At 41.2% G+C, this 19198-nt stretch overlaps 1 protein-coding gene across 2 annotated transcripts in view; it reads right to left on the bottom strand.

Moving 5' to 3' along the window:
- Positions 1-19198, bottom strand: part of PPM1B (protein phosphatase, Mg2+/Mn2+ dependent 1B) — a 78341-nt gene that overhangs the window by 20427 nt on the left and 38716 nt on the right. For both annotated transcript variants that reach the window (XM_062209362.1, XM_062209361.1), the window contains exon 2: positions 7002-7861. In XM_062209362.1, the coding sequence (XP_062065346.1) occupies positions 7002-7847 (846 nt within the window). In that variant the 5' untranslated portion in view covers positions 7848-7861. The remainder of the gene's footprint in view (positions 1-7001; positions 7862-19198) is intronic.

The raw sequence follows: 19198 nt of genomic DNA, 5'->3' as shown, positions 1-19198 counted from the left end.
GACTTTTCCCCAAATACAAAGTACTAGGGTGTTCCAACAGTTTTTATACAGCAACTAAAAAATGTCCTTCCTTTTCTGTCTCTTCAGTTTCCTAGAGACAAATCACCCTTGCATAATCTATAAAGTTTTCATTAAGTCCAGAAATCCAACACATTTTTTAAAAAAAATCCGGGTTGGACAACTAAAGCAACTACCTAGTTACTTAAAAATTGATTATTACAGTCCTGTTGCTTTTTCCTATAGCACAGTAACACTATAATGATTAGAGCAATAATAAGTAATAGTAATAGATCAAAGAAGCCCTGATATAAGTATGGGCATCTAAATTTAAACAGTAAATAATTTGAAAATCTTTTTTTTTTTTGGACAGGCAGAGTGGACAGTAGAGGGAGACAGAGAGAAAGGTCTTCCTTTTTGCCATTGGTTCACCCTCCAATGGCCGCCGCGGTAGGCGCGCTGCGGCCGGTGCACTGCACTGATCTGAAGGCAGGAGCCAGGTGCTTCTCCTGGTCTCCCATGGGGTGCAGGGCCCAAGCACTTGGGCCATCCTCCACTGCACTCCCTGGCCACAGCAGAGAGCTGGCCTGGAAGAGGGGCAACCGGGACAGGATCGGTGCCCCGACCGGGACTAGAACCCGGTGTGCCGGCGCCGCAAGGCAGAGGATTAGCCTAGTGAGCCGCGGCACCGGCTGAAAATCGTTTTAAAGGTGAATATTGCATGGTTACAAAGAAGTGTCCAGCACAACATATGAAATAGCTTGTGAATAGAATCTCTATCATTGCCAAGGTTATTAATAAATACCTGATAAATGAATCATCAATATTCATTTCTTAATATCAGTTTGCTTAACTTGGCACTCACTGTAGTGGTATTATTTACATACAGTTCAGAAACCAGTCAAGCTGAACAGACCAAATTTTCATCTATCCATGGAAACACAAAGCCTATAACTATTTTCCAAGAATAGTCACTGCTGTTCCCATTTTCTCATCCCTTAAAAGCATTTTTCCTTTATATAAATTCACCTGTTTCTTAACCACCAATACAGCATATGTAAAATATTTATTTTCCTCTACTTGGAAAGCAGAAAAACAGAACAAAGAGAAAAAGACCAAGAGAGAACTTCCACTTTCAGATTTGCACCCCAATAGCCAAGAATGGGGCAGGCCAAAGCCATGAGATTCCATTCAGGTCTCCCAAGTGGGGCAGTGGCCCGAATAAGAATAATTGAGCCATTCTCGTTCCCTCCCTGGATTCATCAACAGGAAGCTAGATTGGAAGCAGAATAGATTGGACTTGAATTGGCACTCCTATAGGATACAGGTGGCACAAGCAACCTAACCTGCTACACCACAATGTCACTCCTAACTAAAACTTATCAATAAGTTTTATAAACTTATAAACCAGATCTGTCAGGCACACACCAAGAGCTTTGTTCTTAACAACTCCATGAAGATAATATTATCTTTCTTTTATAAAATGAAGAAACTGAGGCTTTGCCCAAATTCCTACAAGGGGCATAGGATAATGTAAAATCTAACTGCTTGGCTCAAAAGACTATGTTCTTAACACTAAATCCATGGTTCTCAAACAGTGTACCAAGAAGCCTTAAGGTGTCACACTGTGCTCACCGGCAATATTTTAAATGAGAGGCAAACAGCAATATTCAACTTCTGTGAACATGCCATAACCTAGTTTGAGAGAGTACGTGCTTTAACACTAGATGCCACGTTTCTCTCAATGACATGCAAGTTTGTGAAAGTAGGGATTTAGGGGTTGCTCAGATAAAAACAAGTCCTCATAAAAATCAACGTGATACAGGAAATGAAGGTAGCAGTGTTAAAGGATTTCAAGGTTTAAAAAGTAAATTATTTATTTATTTGAAACACAGAGAAGGGGAGCAGGCATATGGTACAGGGTTAAACTGCCCCTTGGGATACCTGGATCCCACTTGGGAGTCCTTGGTTTGAGGGACTCTGCTTCTCATCCAGCTTCCTCCTAATGTGCATCCTGTGAGGCAGCATGTGAAATGGATCAAGTACTTCAGTCCCTGCCACCACACAGGAGATCTGGATGTAGTTCTGGGCTACTGGCTTTGGCCTGGCCCCATACTGGCTGTTGTGGGCCTTTCAAATAAAATAATAAATCTTTAAAAATAAATAAAAACAAAGTAAATAAGCTTCTGACAGGTGGCATACAAAATTTAGGGAAATTAAATAATATTTTAAAAGACCAATTTAAAGGAATACTGACTTTTTTGATTTAGGAAAACTAAAGCAGATGGCAAAGTAAGAAGCATAACATGATCCATTTCTGTAAGCTAGCAAATTAAAAAAGTCAGCAAATTAAATAAAAAAGCCTGCTGTAATGCTTATATTTATATTAACAAACACAGAGAGTCTCTTGGAAGGATACAGCAAACGGTGAACAGTGGGTACCTAAGGCAATGAGGCTGGAAAGGCTGAACATAAATGTAAACGGTCTTACATAAAGCATCTTTGTACTTACTACCAAAAATATGCATTAATTTGTAACAATTAAAAAAAGGGAATGTCTTAATATTTCCCTTGGGGAAAATTTTTTCAGAACCAAAGACAAAACACACACACACAATATGCTTTATCAGACCATTCTGAGAAACACTGATAACAAAAAATATAAACTTACATCAGAAAGCTTAGATTTACAACTTCCGTTTAATATCAAACAACTTTCATTTCTTTACTTGCAAATAAAGTTTTATTTTGTCTACCTCAGAAGGTTACTTTGAGAATATGTAATTTATAAGTTATGAAAAGCTGTGGTAAATAGCAGCTACACATTTTATGAAACATGTAACTAGTTGGCAGTAAGTACCATGAATGCTAGCACTGGCAATGAAGAGGGAAAGCTGCTTTAAGAGACCATTCTCCTCTAGAATTAAGTATCTAATTTTTAAAATAAGGTAATACCTGACCAGAACCACCTAACACTTACAGTTTATTCATAAGAATAATTCTAACTACTTCACATAGTTGTCGTGAAAGTTAAATATGGGTAAACTGCTTGGACCACTAGTTGGTTCACATAAAATAATTCCTAACAACAAAGAAAAAAAATACAAAAAGAAAAAAGAAAACGAGAGAAAAGAAAGAAAAAAAGAAAGAAAGAGAAAGAAAGGAAGAAAGAGAAAGGAAGGAAGGAGGGAGGGAGGGAGGGAGGGAGGGAGGGAGGGAGGGAAGGAAGGAAGAAAGAAAGACGGAAAGAAGGAAGGAAGGAAGGAAGGAAGGAAGGAAGGAAGGAAGGAAGGAAGGAAGGAAGGAAGGAAGGAAGGAAGGAAGGAAAGAAAGAAAGAAAGAAAGAAAGAAAGAAAGAAAGAAAGAAAGAAAGAAAGAAAGAAAGAAAGAAAGAAAGAAAGAAAGGAAGAAAGGAAGAAAGAAAGAAACCAACAATAGCCTCATACAACTGCAGCAACGATGATTATCACACCTTCCCAGTATTTCAGGAGATAACATATAAAAGTGCTCATAAACTACTAAGGTATGACAAGTACCAGAAATCTTTTATTAGGGAATCATCTACTTAATAACTGGATTTTTTTAAAAAAGACTTTTATTTGAGAGGTTGCGTTTACAGACAGAGAGAAGGAGAGATAGAGATAAAGGTCTTCCATCTACTGGTTTACTCCACAAATGGCCAACAATGGCCAGAGCTGGGCCAATCCTAAGCCAGACGCTTCTTCTAGGTCTCCCACATGGGTACAGAAGCCCAAGGACTTGGGCCATCTTCCACTGCCTTCCCAAGCTATAGGCAGAGAGCTGGATCGGAAGTGGAGCAGCTGGGACTCAAACTGGTACCCATATGGGATGCTAGCACTGCAGGAGGCGGCTTAGCCTACTACACCTCAGTGCCGACCCTCCCTCTTTTCTTCAACAAGTTAACACCTATTGAGCAACTACTTAGTGCTTTCCATGGATTTCAGAATCTACATTCAGCCTTTCAGATTCAATTCTAAATAATTATATTCTATGTTATAATACTGCTAATCCTTAGTAATACAATACAAATGAGTGGAATGACAAAATTATGGAGTTAAATTGAGTTGGTCACAGGCCCCAACCTCTTGTCTGTTGTTATTGCTCACTTCTGAGATTCTACAAGTCCATCTAGAATCTTTTATTTTCCCAGATGTATTTATTTGAAAGGAGGAGTGTTACAGAAAGGGATTGATCTTCCATCTGCTGGTTCACTCCCCAAATTGTCTCCAAGAGCTAGGAACCCCATCGGAGTCTCTCACATGAGAGGCAGGGGTCCAAGTACTTGAGGTGGCCTTCTTCCAACTGTTTTCCTTGGTGCATCAGCAAGAAGCTGGATAGGAAGTAGAGCAGCCAGGACGTGAACAGGCCAGGCAGAACTCACTGTGCCACAATGCTGGTCCCTAGAATATTTTTTTAACATCATCAATATGAACATTTAACCATTTTAAAGTGGCAAAAATTATCAAGTAAAGATATGTCATCAGAAAATTTAAAATTTCATTCAGAAGCGTAGAGGCAAAATTTCCAGAAACCGGGGTGGTAGCTGGCGTGGTAGTTAAGATGCAGGTTGGAATGTCCATGTTTCCTATCAGAGTGCCTCATACAATACCCAGCTCTGGCTCCTGACTCCAGCTTCCTGCTCATGCAGACCCTGGGATACAAAAGTGAGGGCTCAAGTGGATGAATCCTTGCCATGCACTCCAGAAACCTGAATTCAGCGTGCAGTCCCTGGCGTTGGTTCTGCACAAGCCATGCCTTGCCTGCATTTTGGGAGTGAATGAGCAAATTTTAGGGAATGAACCAGTGGATGAGAGCAAGCTCTCTGTGTCCCTCAAAAATAAGTAATAAGTGGAATAGTACAATAAATTTTTTTCCTGAAAACTAGCATCCTTTCAATGGAGTGCAATTTTATCTACTACACAAACTTTCTTTAGTCCAAATTAGAGACTTAATAGGTTTTTAAAAGGCTATTTCTTCACAACTGTATGTTATCTATTTAACAGAAGACTATGCAGCCATGAAAAATGATGCAGATCAATACTTATAAAAATGGAGATCTCACTACAATATATTGTTGGAAAAAGCAGGCTGTAGCACAAGTATAATCAGCTCATTTTTTATAAAAACCATCCACACCACACTGGCAGGCAGGCAAAACTGACTAGAAAGATAAATATCATAATAATGAAAGTAGCTGATAAAGTGTAACAAAATTTTGAGCCCTTTTAAAATGTTTTTGTATTATATGGATTTATTTCAATAGCATATACTCTGTTTTTGGTAATTAGAAGCAAAAAAAAAAAAAAAAGTGCATGCCTGTTTTCATTTCAAAAAGCTGCAGGTCAGAATCACTCCATTTGGAGTCCAAGGATAAAGAAATTTCCAGAGCCACTTACTATTTGATCATTGCCAATCGCCAATAGCTCTGTCCTGAATAGTGTGTTAAAGAAAAAAATCAGTGCAGCCAGAGGTACCATCATTAAAATCCTCTCAGAATAAAGCTGCCCACTGGTAACTCTAACAGATATTCACCAAAACCTAGGCAATTATTTAGACCCAGAGATCCTTCTTGAAAAGCCTCTGGCTATGCCTGTACCTTCCACAACAACTTATGTGACAGGGAGGCAAAATGGTTCCTTGTGTAGATAGAGTAAGTCAAACTGTATTTCATAAAACTAATGGTCAGTTTTGCCTTGTATCTGTTTAGTTAGAGAGTCAAAGAATATTTGCGCATTGGCCAGATAACTCAAGTATTAATTTTTTTTTTTTTTTTTTTTGACAGGCAGAGTGGACAGTGAGAGAGAGAGAGAAAGGTCTTCCTTTTGCCATTTGTCACCCTCCAATGGCCGCCCCGGCTGGTGTGTTGTGGCCGGCGCACCGCACTGATCCGAAGGCAGGAGCCAGGTGCTTCTCCTGGTCTCCCATGGGGTGCAGGGCCCAAGCACTTGGGCCATCCTCCACTGCACTCCTGGGCCACAGCAGAGAGCTGGCCTGGAAGAGGGTCAACCGGGACAGAATCCGGTGCCCCAACCAGGACTAGAACCCGGTGTGCCTGCACCACAAGGCGGAGGATTTTTTAGCTTATTGAGCCACGGCGCCGGCCAGTATTAATCAATTTCTATTTAGATGCTGTCAAGAACCCATTTGAAACAACTGAATACTTTAAAGACATTCAAGGGGACTGCCAATTATCTGTTATTCTGGATATTTTTTTTTCCATTACTGCATAAAATTCTAATTCACCAAAAAATTAGAAATCTAAATAAATTTCAGTGGCCCACAGGCATCCTTCATGGGATTACACTTTATATAAGCCTTTGGCTTTTAATCAGTGATAATAAAAACATCTCCACAAAAAGATTCGAAATCTTCTAAAAATACGATCCGATCCATCAAGTCCTATACTACTTACATGGAGAGTTACATGAAAATACCCTTTACATTGTATTGCTAACAAAGAGTTCCCTTTATTAGACCATGAGACATGCACTGTTCCTACTTTTTTTTTCAGGTTTTGTCTTTGGTGCTATGAGGTCAGAAGCAAACTTTACCTAGGTATACTTTTGGAACATCCTCCAATATTTTATGTGGCGGGTTGTTGTTTTTTTTTTTTTTTAAGTGTATAAAGTACACAATTCTACTACCCACACATCTGCACATTTTGTCAAGCTACTCATCATCAGTCACAAGATAGCAGTTGTCAGTGTTGAGAATTTGAACCAAATGCCACAATTCTGTACAGGTGCCTCTGCCACACCAAGTCATCAAGTATTTAATAACAAATGTCTCAAAATATCAAACTTAATCTGCAAACTAGAAGTTTGGGACAAAAAGTAGTTTCACTCTTGTTGAGGAAGTATTCAAAAATGTATGTTTTCCCTAAAGAAAATATTAACAGTTTTAAAAACTTAAAATTTGCTTAAATTTACTTACTGTGCCTTTTATAATATGGTATTTTAATTAAAACAAAAAAACTTACATACCTTATGTAAACAAGTGTCCACTACCCAATTGCACACATTTTCCAGGTCATCAGATACCTCAAGCCTAGATTTAACAAATTCACAGAGCTCCTCATTACTCATAACATCCCAGATCCCATCACAAGCCAAGATGATAAATTCATCCTCTTCTGCTCTTAAAATTTCATAAACCTCAGGCTCTGGAGAAACAAGTTGTTCTGTTGGGCCCTTGCCATCAACACACTTGTAATCATAGTCCCCCAGAGCGCGAGACACCGCTAATGAACCATTAACACGTTGTATCATGACGCTGCCTCCTGCGTTTTGAATTCGCTCCTTTTCCCTTGGATTACAAGGTTTGTGATCCTGGGTAGAAAAGCAGACTTGTCCATTCCTATAGAGAACAGCACGTGAATCACCACAATTAATGAAATAGACATGCTTAGGTGAAATCATAACTCCCACTGCAGTAGAACCACTCCTGTCCATCCCATTTCTGAGGTCTGAAAAGTTACGCATATATTCATCAATTTTCAAAAAGCCAGTTCTGATGCCATTCTTGACATTTTCCACTGAAGGCTCGAGAGCAGATCCTGATTTTCCAGCTGCCCTAAAGTCTTCATTGGTAGTGATGTGTTCTAACAAATGTGTCGAGCAGTAGTTTGCCACTCGGGATCCAGCATGACCATCATACACTGCAAAAAATGACCAGTCTTCCAAGCCGTGAGGAATACCCACAACAGCTGTGTGCGCATCTTCCATCTCCACTCTCCATCCTTGCATGCTGCTCAGGCCATAACGCAAACCATTTCCAGCACCATGAGCATTATGTTTTTCAGTTTTGGGTTTATCCAAAAATGCACCCATGTTTAGTAATGAATCTGAAAGAAAAAAACCATAGCTGTTAAATATTTAAGTTTGACAAAAATGTACCTACAATAATCTACCTACTCTTTATAACTCCTTTCTCAAGCAGGTTTTTCAACAACAAAAAGACCAATCAAGAAATCCACTCCCTCCCCACCCCCTCTTTCATCCTTCCTCTAGAACAATGATTTCTCAACTCTAGCACATTAGAATCATCAGATAAATCAAATAAACAACTCTGGAAGTAGGACCCAGATATAAGTATTTTAATAAAACCCTCAGGGCCGGTGCTGTGGCTTTAGTGGGTAAAGCCACCACCTGCAGTGTTGGAATCCCATATGGGTGCTGGTTCGAGTCCCGGCTGCTCCACTGCCAATCCAGCTCTGGACTCGGAAAACAGAAGATGGCCTAAGTCCTTGGCCCCCTGCACCCATGTAGGAGACCGGGAAGAACATCCTGGCTCCTGGCTTCAGATCGGCACAGCTCTGGCCATTGCAGCCATCTGGGGAGTAAACTAGCACATGGAAGACCTTCTCTCTCTGCCTCTGCCTCTCTGTAACTCTGCCTTTCAAATGAATAAATCTTAAAAAAAAAAAAAAAAAAAAAAAAAAATTCTCAGGTGACTCCTATGTGTAGCCAAATTGAAGACCATAGTTCTAGGAGAAAAGAAAGCCAAGAAACTTCAATAATTTTATAAAATTCAATATATCAGTCTCATATTCAACATACAAGCCTACCAATACAAGACCGGACAATAAGAGAATTCATAAACGAGTAATCTTGTTCAATAAATTAAGGTTGAAAAGTTGCTAATATATTTTAGAAAGACTTCCAGAAGTTAACTATTGAAATTAATTTTTAACTTTAGTGATCTTAAAGACAACTTCAAAATTCAACTAGAACATAAATCTCCATTCTATAAACATTCAGCTTTATCAAAGCTTTAGTGCACATGAAATTAAAAAATACATACTCATCACTTATATTCTGTCAGAACAAACAATTTTAATACGGTGCCAAAGAAATTCCTGGGGTCAGCACTGTGGCTCAGCAAGTTAAAGAGCTGGCCTGCAGTGCCAGCATCACATACTGGTTCAAGCCCTGGTTGCTCCATTTCTGATCCAACTCTCTGCTAATGTCTGGGAAACTAGAAGATGGCCCAAGTACTTGGACCCCTGCACCCATGTGTAGAGCTGAATGAAGCTCCTGGCTTCACCTTGGCCCAGCACTAACTCATGGGGCCATTTGGGGAATGAACTAGTGGATGGAAGATCTGTCTCCCTCCCTGTAATGCTACCTTTCAAATAAATAAATAAATTGATAATGAAAGAAAAATTATTTCATATTGCTGAGTTTTATAACCCAGAAAGTAGCTATCCAATGTTGGCCGACAGACTTAAAATGTTCCTATAAAATATGACTATGCATCAGCTCCTCCCCCCACCCCAGCCCATCCCATCATTATTATAAAGCTTTCTCAGCTTCAGACCAGAGTAGTAGTTCTCAAAAAGGAGAATAAGAGTTCCCTGGCATATTTCCTATATATTGTGTGTGACCTTGGGCAAATGTCTTTAAAGAAAAAAAAAAAAGATTTTATTTATTTATGTATTTGGCAGGGTTACAGAGAGACAGATTCCATCCACTAGTTCACTGCACAAATGCCTTAAACAACTGGGCCTGGGCCAGACCAAAGGTAGGAGCATCATTCTGGGTCTCCCACATGGGTGGCAGGGGTCCAAGCACTTGGGCCATCTTCTACTGCTCTCCCAAGGCCATAGCAGAGAGCTGGATAGGAAGTGGAGCAGCCAGGACTTGAACCAGTGTTCATATGGAATGCCAGCACTGCAGGCAGCGGCTTTACCGGCTACACCACAGCACTGTTTTTTTTGTTTTTTGTTTTTTGACAGGCAGAGTGGACAGTGAGAGAGAGAGACAGAGAGAAAGGTCTTCCTTTTCCATTGGTTAACCCCCTACCCCCTATGACCGCTGCAGCCGGCGTGCTGTGGCTGACCCACCGTGCAGATCCGAAGCCAGGAGCCAGGTGCTTCTTCTGGTCTCCCATGTGGGTGCAGGGCCCAAGCACTTAGGCCATCCTCCACTGCCCTCCCGGGCCACAGCAGAGAGCTGGCCTGGAAGAGGGGCAACTGGGACAGAATCCGGTGATCTGACCAGGACTAGAACCTGGTGTGCCGGCGCCGCAGGCGGAGGATTAACCTAGTGAGCTGTGACGCCGGCCCCATTTAGAAGTTTTTTAAAAACAGTTTATAGGGGCCAGTGCTGTGGCATAGTAGGTTAAGCATCCACCTGAGGTGCCAGCATCCCCCATGGGTGCCAGTTCGAGTCCTGGCTGCTCCACTTCTGATCAGCTCTCTGCTATGTCCTGGAAAAGCAGTAGAAGATGCTCAAAGTGCTTGGGCCCTGCACCCTCATAGGAGACCCGGAAGAAGCTCCTGGCTCCTGGTTTCAGATTGGCACAGCTACAGCCGTTGCAGCCAACTGGGGAGTGAACCAGCAGATGGAAGACCTCTCTGTCTCTGTGTCTCCCTCTCTATGTAACCGTGCCTCTCAAGTAAATAAATGAATCTTTAAAAAAACCAAAACAAAACAGTTTATAGGGCTGGTGCTGTGATACAGCATGTAAAGCAGTCACCTGTGACACCAGCCTCCCATACGGGCACCAGTTTGCGTTCTGGCTGCTCCACTTTTGATTCAGCTCCCTGCTAATGTGCCTGGGAGAGCCGCAGAGGACAGCCCAGGTCCTTGGCCTCTGCACCCATGTGGGAGACTGGGAAGAAGCTCCTGGCTCCTGACTTCCACATGGCCTAGCCCTGGCCATTGCAAACATTTGAGGAATGAACCAATGGATGGAAGATCAATCTGTTTCTCCCTCTCTCTCTCTGTAACTCTTTCAAATAAATAATTCTTTAAAAAAAAGTTTAGCCATTCTCAAATTTTCTTTAAATATAGGAATAAAGGAGGAGGGGAGCTGGAGGAGTCTTCAATAGAAAGCAACAAGAGACCCTAAAAGTCAAAGGGAGCCTGAAGGTCAGCTTGGAAAATCATCCAGGAACAAACAAGCCCCTAAAGTTGAGCTGTAAAACACAACGAATGGGATCTGGGGTAATGAATCTAAAAAGGTACCGGCTACATGGAGGCAATCCAGGAACAAGAACGACACAAAGGAAGCCGGGTATCCCAGAAAACAAGCACAGACTAGCTTCTGTATTCAGTTACTATAATCTACATTTATTTCCTCTTGGATATCCTCTGCCCTTCAATAAAGTTTAAAAGTTCTTAATTTATCTTAATTATCTTGAGTCAAATGAAGAAGGAAGTCTCATGTCTTTGTTCCAGAGAGGGCACTGAAAAATCAATCTGTCTCCCTTAAGTTGTTGTTGGTGGCAGGGGCAGCAGTAATAAGGAATAGGGCCCCATAAGAAAAAGAGATCTTGGCTTCAACAAAACAGCTTGGAATGAGAGGTCTGGAAACTTCCACCTGCTTGAACCTAGATTTATTTTATTTTTTAAAGATTTATTTATTATTTATTTGAAAGGCAGAGTTATAGAAAGGCAGAGGCAGAGGCAGTGAGAGAGAAAGTCTTCTACCCGCTGGTTCACTCCCCAAATGGCTGCAACGGCCGGAGCTGGAGCTGCTTCTGGGTCCCCAAAGTGGGTGCAGGGCCCAAGGACTAGGTCTTCTACTGCTTTCCCAGGCCATAGCAGAGAGCTGGATCAGAGTAGAGCAGCTGGTACTCAAATCGTTGCCCATATGGGATGCCAGCACTGCAGGTGGCAGCTTTACCACAACACGACACCACAGTGCCAGCCCCTTGGATTTTATCTTTTTAAAAGAATTGCTTACAATTACATTCATAATGTCATTTTCACTGTTTAGTCCATTTCATAGGATTGTGTATCACGTTTGGTCATGAAAATTTATGCATAAGAAATACCAAGTATCTATTAGAGAAACTTATTTAGAATCAAGAGCCTTATTTTTTAAAAATGACCTGGAAAAGTTTTATACTACTGGGAGTTCAGCAAACAAATGATGTGTTTGAATATACACATAGAACTAGACTTTAAAAAACACAAATTGGTCCTTCCCCCAAACAAGAAATCCATAGTGTCCAGAAAAATAAAAGCACAGTAACCTGAATCCCAAATACAAACACATGTGGATAAACATAGCATCCTAACAATGAAATGTGGGAAACAAGGAAACAAATGACTCAAGCATTGTGCTTGATTCCTCGGCTCTACACCATGCATCTGTTTTCCTAGAAAAAGAGCTGCTCCTTCCTGTTCTGAAACTCTGCTTTTAAGGTTGGATTACCAACTGCACTTAACAGCTATTTCACTGTATACAATGACACTGTGAAATCAGAATATGGCTCACAAGGGACAAATACAATTCAACTGGATGTTCCCGTCTCATATGAAATACCCAAATAACACTTGTTTATCTGAAAAAAGATTTAAAGATTCTAACTATACATCTCAATTTCTGGATATAAATTCTGAAGACAGGAGACCAGAAGAACCAAGACCAACTGATTGGACAGAAATATGAAGCTACCATACTAAATGAGCTATGAGGAAAGCCAGAACCAAGTTTAAACTGTAGACCATACCAGAAGGCACAGGTTTTAGTGGCATCTGTGGAAGTAGAGGTAAAACTGGGATTAAAACTAGGATGGACGGACTGAAAGTCTATTTAAAAAGCAGTTGACTGCCCACATTCTCCCCTCCCATGCAGTGCAGCTTCAATGAATGAATGCCACTCCTTCAGCCCCAAAGACATGTAGCTTATTTCTAAAGAAGGTAAAATGAGACTTTCTGAATTTGGAAACACTGGGCAGAGATGAAGGCAGGAAATCAGATTTTAAACATTAACTTAGGGGATGCTGCCTGCAACACTGACAAAACATGAAAGCACTGGTTTGTGTCCTGGCTGCTCCACCTGCGATCCAGATTCCTGCTAATAGCCTAGGAAAGCAGAGGGTGATGACCTGAATCCTATGGGAGACCCAGAAGAAAATCCTGGCTTTGGCTAGCCCCAGACCTGGCTGTTGTGGCCATCTGGAGAGAAAACTACCACATAGAATCTCTCTAATTCTGCCTTTCAAATAAATAAACAAAAATTAAAAAAAAAAAAAGTTAGCTAAGTGAAGGAGTATATACTTATTGTATGATCTACTTCTGCAGACACTTGGTTCTCAAAATGTTGGCAATCCAATTCATACCATCTGAACAAAAAATGAGAAGAGTCTTTAGAGACTCTCAATAGCCCTAAAGCAAAGATCTAAGGACACTGAGGTTCGTGTTGTGATACACTGTGTCAAGGCACTGCTTGGGTTACTCCCATCCCATACTGGAATTCCAGTGGTCCCACTTTCAATACAGCTTCCTGCTAATGCATCCTAGGAGGCAGCAGATGGTGGTGCGAATGCTTTGGCCTTTGCCACCCATATAGGAGACTTAGATGGAACTCCTGACTCCTGGCTTTGGCTTGGCCCAGTCTGGCTGTTATAGGCATTTGGGGAGTTAACCAGTGGATGGAAGATTGATCTTTCTCTCAGCCTTTCAAGTAGATGAAAATAATGAACTTTTAAAAAAAGTAAAAAAACAAACAAAAAACCCATCTGACATTAGAGGCTACTCAATCATCCTGCAGTGAACATCATGGCCAGTAAGTCCCACAGACAAGCTCACCCCTTTTAAAATATAAGCATACAGTCCATGGTCAATTAGAGAAGAAATTTCCCAAGACTCACAGACCAACCCAAGCCAGAAAGAAGCATACTAGAAGAGAAAAGGAACTACAAGGAAAGAACATGTATAGGAAGAGGTGAGAATGCAAACAAGCAAACACCTTTCAGAGAAATAAGAAAATATTTTGGATCTTCAAAGTAACAGATTATTATTAAAAGGAAATAAATAACAGAGGAATAAAACAGCTTTTATAACATAAAAATATAACCATAAAACAAACCTAAGGGGCTGGCACTGTGGCTCAGTGAGTAAAGCCAGCACCTACAGCATGGGCATCTGGTTTGAGCCCTTGCTGCTCCACTTCTGATTCAATTCCCTGCAGGCGTGACAGGGAGACTTTCCATTATATACTCCATCTATACTTTTGAATATAATAAAAATAATTAAAAATTTAGTGCCACTTAATGATTAATTCAACCAGGAAAATTCCTTGAGTGAATTGTATTTTAGCAATCAGAAGCTGTAACCTATAAAAATCTAAATCATTACAAATCTCAATATACTGATAATCGTCTTTTTTCTCTACAAAGAAACAATCACTCATACATATTGAGTGAACCATGAAGAACATTTTTTATAGAAAGCTTTTATTTAATTAATATAAATTTTTTAAGTACAACTTTTGGATTATAGTGGTTCCCCATACCCACCCTCACACCCTCAAATCATCCCACCTCCTACTACTCCCTCTCTAAGATTCATTTTTTAAAGATTTATTTATTTATTTGAAAGAGTTATGCAGAGAGAGGAGAGGCAGAGAGAGAGAGAAAGAGAGGTCTTCCATCCAGTGGTTCACCCCCAAAATGGCCGCAACGGCCGGAGCTGTGCTGATCCGAAGCCAGGAGCTTCTTCTGGGTCTCCCACATGGGTGCAGGGGCCCAAGGACCTAGGCCATCTTCTACTGCTTTCCCGGGCCATAGCAGAGAGCTGGACAGGAAGTGGAGCAGCCTGGACTAGAACCAGCGTCCACGTAGGATGCCGGCACTTCAGGCCAGGGAGTTAACCCACTGCGCCACAGCACCAGCCCCATTTTTTTTTTTTTTAAAGATTTATTTATTTATTTGAAAGTCAGAGTTAGAGAGAGAGAGAGAGAGAGAGAGAGAGAAAGAGGTCTTCCATCCAGTGGTTCACCCCCCAAATGGCCGCAACAGAGGGAGCTGCGCCAATCTGAAGCCAGGAACCAGGAGCTTCTTCCTGCATGTGGATGCAGGGGCCCAAGGACTTGGGCCATCTTGCACTGCTTTCCCAGGCCATAGCAGAGAGCTGGATTGGAAGTGGAGCAGCTGGCATTTGAACCGGCGCCCATATGGGATGCCGGCACTTCAGGCCAAGGCATTAACCCGCTGTGCCACAGTGCCAGGCCCAAGATTCATTTTTAATTATCCTTATATACAGAAGATCAACTCTATACTAAGTAAAGATTTCAACAGTTTGCACCCACACAGACACACAAAGTATAAAATACTGTTTGAAGACTAGTTTTACCATTAACTCTCAGAGTACAAAACATTAAGGACAGAGGTCCTACATGGGGAGCAGGTGCACAGTGACTCCTGTTGTTGATTTAACAATTGACCCTATTTATGACATCAGTGATCATAAGAACGTATTTCTTAAAATATTTCATCATTTCCTTGATAAAGTAAAGCTACTAAAAATCTTACTATTAAAAATAGCATGGGGGCTGGCATTGTGGCATTGCAGGCTAGGCAACTACCTACAACGCCAGCATCCAATACTGGAGCACTGTTTAGAGTATGGGCTGTTCTACTTCCAATCCAGTGCATGGGAAAGCAGAGGAAAATGGACCAAGTATTTGGGCCCTTGCCATCCATATGGGAGAACTAGATGGAGTTCCAGGTTGCTAGCTTTGGCCTGGTCCAGCCCTGGCAGGCCACTGCAGTCATTTGGGAAGTGGATTAGAGGCTGGAAGATCTTGATCTCTCTCCCTTCTCCCCTATCATTCTGCCTTTCAAATAAATAAAATAAAACTTTTAAAAATCAATAAAAAATATGAAGTCTTTACACCTAACTCAGAATGAGAACTGGGATACAATGACTTCTACAAGTCAAGAGCAAACTAAGGATATTATAAATTCATGAAGTGATGCATATACTGCAGTAACAGAAAAACTTTTCTGGAAACAATTTAGAATAGGACAAAATATATAGTGCTGTTCCACCATAAGTAACTGAATTGAAATTTTGTAAGAGATAAAGTGAATAAAACTAACAGATACCAGTATCAATACATGAAACATGTAGCAAAAATCCAACATGTCTGATAACTGCTGCAAGACATTTCTTAAGTTGAAAGCACTGCAATATAAGCATACTCTCAAAGAAGCTTAATACACAGTATTAATGCAGACTTGACTCAGCAACATATGCCTCGAGGAAAACATAAAACAATGTTTCCACATGACTAACAAGCAGACTCAAAATTACCCACGCAAAAATCCTCGGAATAATAAAAGCTAACATAGAGTCTCTTTATCTCACTCCCATTGAATTGAAAGGAAACTGCAAAATTACTAGGGCTCTGTATGATCTTACCCCTGATTACTTCTTGAACTTCACTGCTTTAAGTTTCCCATCACCGGTTACTATTCTCCAACTACAGTGGCCTTCTGTCTGTTCTCCCAATATGGCGAGCTTGTTCCCCCATCTGTGGATCCTGTTTTCACTGTTTTCCTTTCCTGACATTTAGACATCAGCCTCAATGACAACACAAAGAAATCTCTTAACCTACCTTCCAAACACTATCACACCTAATGTTCCTGTTTTACTTTGTTCGAAGCCTGCTAAAATTCCTTTATTTACCCTAACCAGAATGTAAGCTCCATGAGAACAGAAAACTACATCTTCCTTTTTCACTGCCAAATTTAATAAACAATACTTGGGCCATAGCAGGTATATCACAGACACTTGTGGCTTGCTATAGAAAAATTAGGGGACAAGCATTTGGGGACAAGCACTGTGGAACAGCAGGTTAAGCTGCCAGTTTAAAAGTCTGCATTCCATATCAGAAGAGCCCACGCTTTCCATCCAGATTCCCACAATGTACCTGGCAGGCAGTGGTTAACGCCTGCTACCCATGTGGGAGACCACGACAGAGTTCCTGGCTCCTAGCTTGTGCCTGGCCTACTCCTGGCTGTTGCAGGCAAATATCTAGGGAGTGAAGCAGCAGATGGAATATAACTCTTTCTCAGTCTCTCACTTTTTCTTTTATTGTCTTTCAAATAAACAAAACTTTTTAAAGAATTTTTGAAAAGAAACCAATGTTGTGCTTCTTAGTTCTATCAAAATTAGGTCCACTTCTTCCTTAATGACCACAAAAACACTTGGATACTTTTGATTGCAATGAAATGTGAACTTCAGGACATGTATTCCCAATAATCACTAATATCAGGTATTATTTGAGGTTTACCATCCCTATTGCCAAAGCTAATGGCTACATTAGATAGCAACACAGAGATTAGCTCATGCATGTGAGAGGGGATGAAAAAAATGGGAATTTTTGTGTGGTGGAACAAGCCTTGAAAGCAGCCCAGCAATTACACATCTAAAGTATCACTCTTGTTGGGTAACCTTGCCAGCCTTGTTAGGTGGGTTCCAGCCCTTGGCAATCTGGGGACTCTTCCCTTCCTGCAACAGGGAGAATATCACGTCCAATGACACTGTGCTGATAAATACTAGGAATGATTTCAAGAATTTCATGCCCAAGAAGCCCTCCACCCAGCTATATCCCAGAAAGGGCAGGAAAGGGAGAAGACACTGGTTGGAGGAGGGGGCAAATACTCATATCCAAACACTCCAGTCTGAACACAGACTGCGCTGAGTCCTTTCCTGAGATGCCCACCTGGTCTGTCAGGTGCGTTCTTGTTCATCAAACTCTGCTACTTCACTTACAGCCAAACTCTTAGGTCTGAATTCCTGCTTGCTTGATAACAAGAACCTCCAGTCAGTGGTCTCCTGAAATACTTACATTGCAGAGAGGCTTGGTCTGACCCTAAGCCCCTACAGGAACAACCAGGAGGCTAATCTGAGAGTTAAAGGTCTTCTGCCTCATTGTTTCATTTAATTGTTGCGAGAGGATCATTGTAACAAGTAATCAAAATGTCATTTTTATCTTGGTTGAGGTGCTAAGGGGTAACCAAATACTTCTATAATGTTTATTGCATGGCATGCATTGATTTAAATGCTTTACTAACAGTAACTCACTTAAATTCTATCCTTTAGAAAACAACTGCAGGGCATCTGGCACAGCCATTAAGTCTGTGCTTGGGATACCCACATTCCGTATCAGGGGGCCTGGGTTGGGTACTGGCTACTCTGCTTCAGATCCAGCTTCCTGGAAACACACCACCCTAAGTAGTACCAGGAGATGGCTCAAGTACTTAGGTCCCTGCTGGCCATGTGGGAGAGCCAAATGGAGTTCCAGGTTCCTGGCTTTGGCCTGGTCCCATCCTGGTTGTTATCAGTATTTGAAGTGGGAACCAGATCTCTTTCTTTTTCTTTTGCTGTTTCTCTGCCTTTCAAATAAAAATGAAAAAGGAAAGAAGCATCAAAAAAGCAAGCAAGCAATTTTCAAAGACCTTTAACCAAAAATCTTTTAGACAAGGTAAACCACTGAACTTCAAAGGACATTCAGATTCTGCAGAATTCTCCTCCCTAGAATATCTGGCACACTTTTTGTTAGAGGGGCACATGGACATAGCAAGCCATGCTTAAATTGTCAATCCCAACTGCTTCTAATCAAAAGGAGGTGGTCCCAGGGGTACTTCATGTTCGTGAACAAGATTTTTCCCAAACGTTTCCAAAGACTAATATGTACTAACAACCTAAAAGGTAAGATTAGCACTATTAACATTGTCGTTATACAACTGAGACTCCTGAGAAAGTTGGTATATCCAGATAATACAATTAACTGGCAAATCAAGATTCAAACCAAAGCTGATTACCCTAGAGCTAGGTTTAAGTTTAAGGTTTAAACTTTAGGTTTAAGTGGTTAATGCATAAGTTTGTTTTGTTTTTTTTTTTAAATCAAAAATAGTTAATAAATGCTCAGGAGGCTCCCAAGATAAGGTGTCAAATGCCATGAAGTGTTCTGGATTGAAACTGACAGAGATAAGGGGGATTACTATAAAAACAGATGAAATCCAAATAGAGTTTGGAATTTACCTAGAACAGTAACAGAGATGGAGTTTGTTTTGTTTTTAAAAATATACCACTAGGCTGGCGCCACAGCTCAATAGGCTAATCCTCCGCCTGCGGAGGCACCCCAGGTTCTAGTCCCGGTCGGGGTGCCAGATTCTGTCCCTGTTGCCCCTCTTGCAGTCCAGCTCTCTGCTGTGGCCCAGGAGTGCAGTGGAGGATGGCCCAAGTGCTTGGGCCCTGCACCTGCATGGGAGACCAGGAGGAAGCTCCTGCCTTCGGATCAGCACGATGCGCCGGCCATAGCGCACCGGCCGTGGCGGCCATTTGGGGGGTAAACCAACGGAAGGAAGACCTTTCTCTCTGTCTCTAACTCTACCTGTCAAAAAAAAAAAAAATTAAATAATAATTGGAAACTC

Source organism: Lepus europaeus, chromosome 13 (genome assembly GCF_033115175.1).
Source record: "Lepus europaeus isolate LE1 chromosome 13, mLepTim1.pri, whole genome shotgun sequence".
In the NCBI taxonomy this organism is placed as follows: Eukaryota; Metazoa; Chordata; class Mammalia; order Lagomorpha; family Leporidae; genus Lepus; species Lepus europaeus.
The sequence above is the reverse complement of the archived record's forward strand: the minus strand, read 5'-3'. Positions and strand labels throughout refer to the sequence as shown.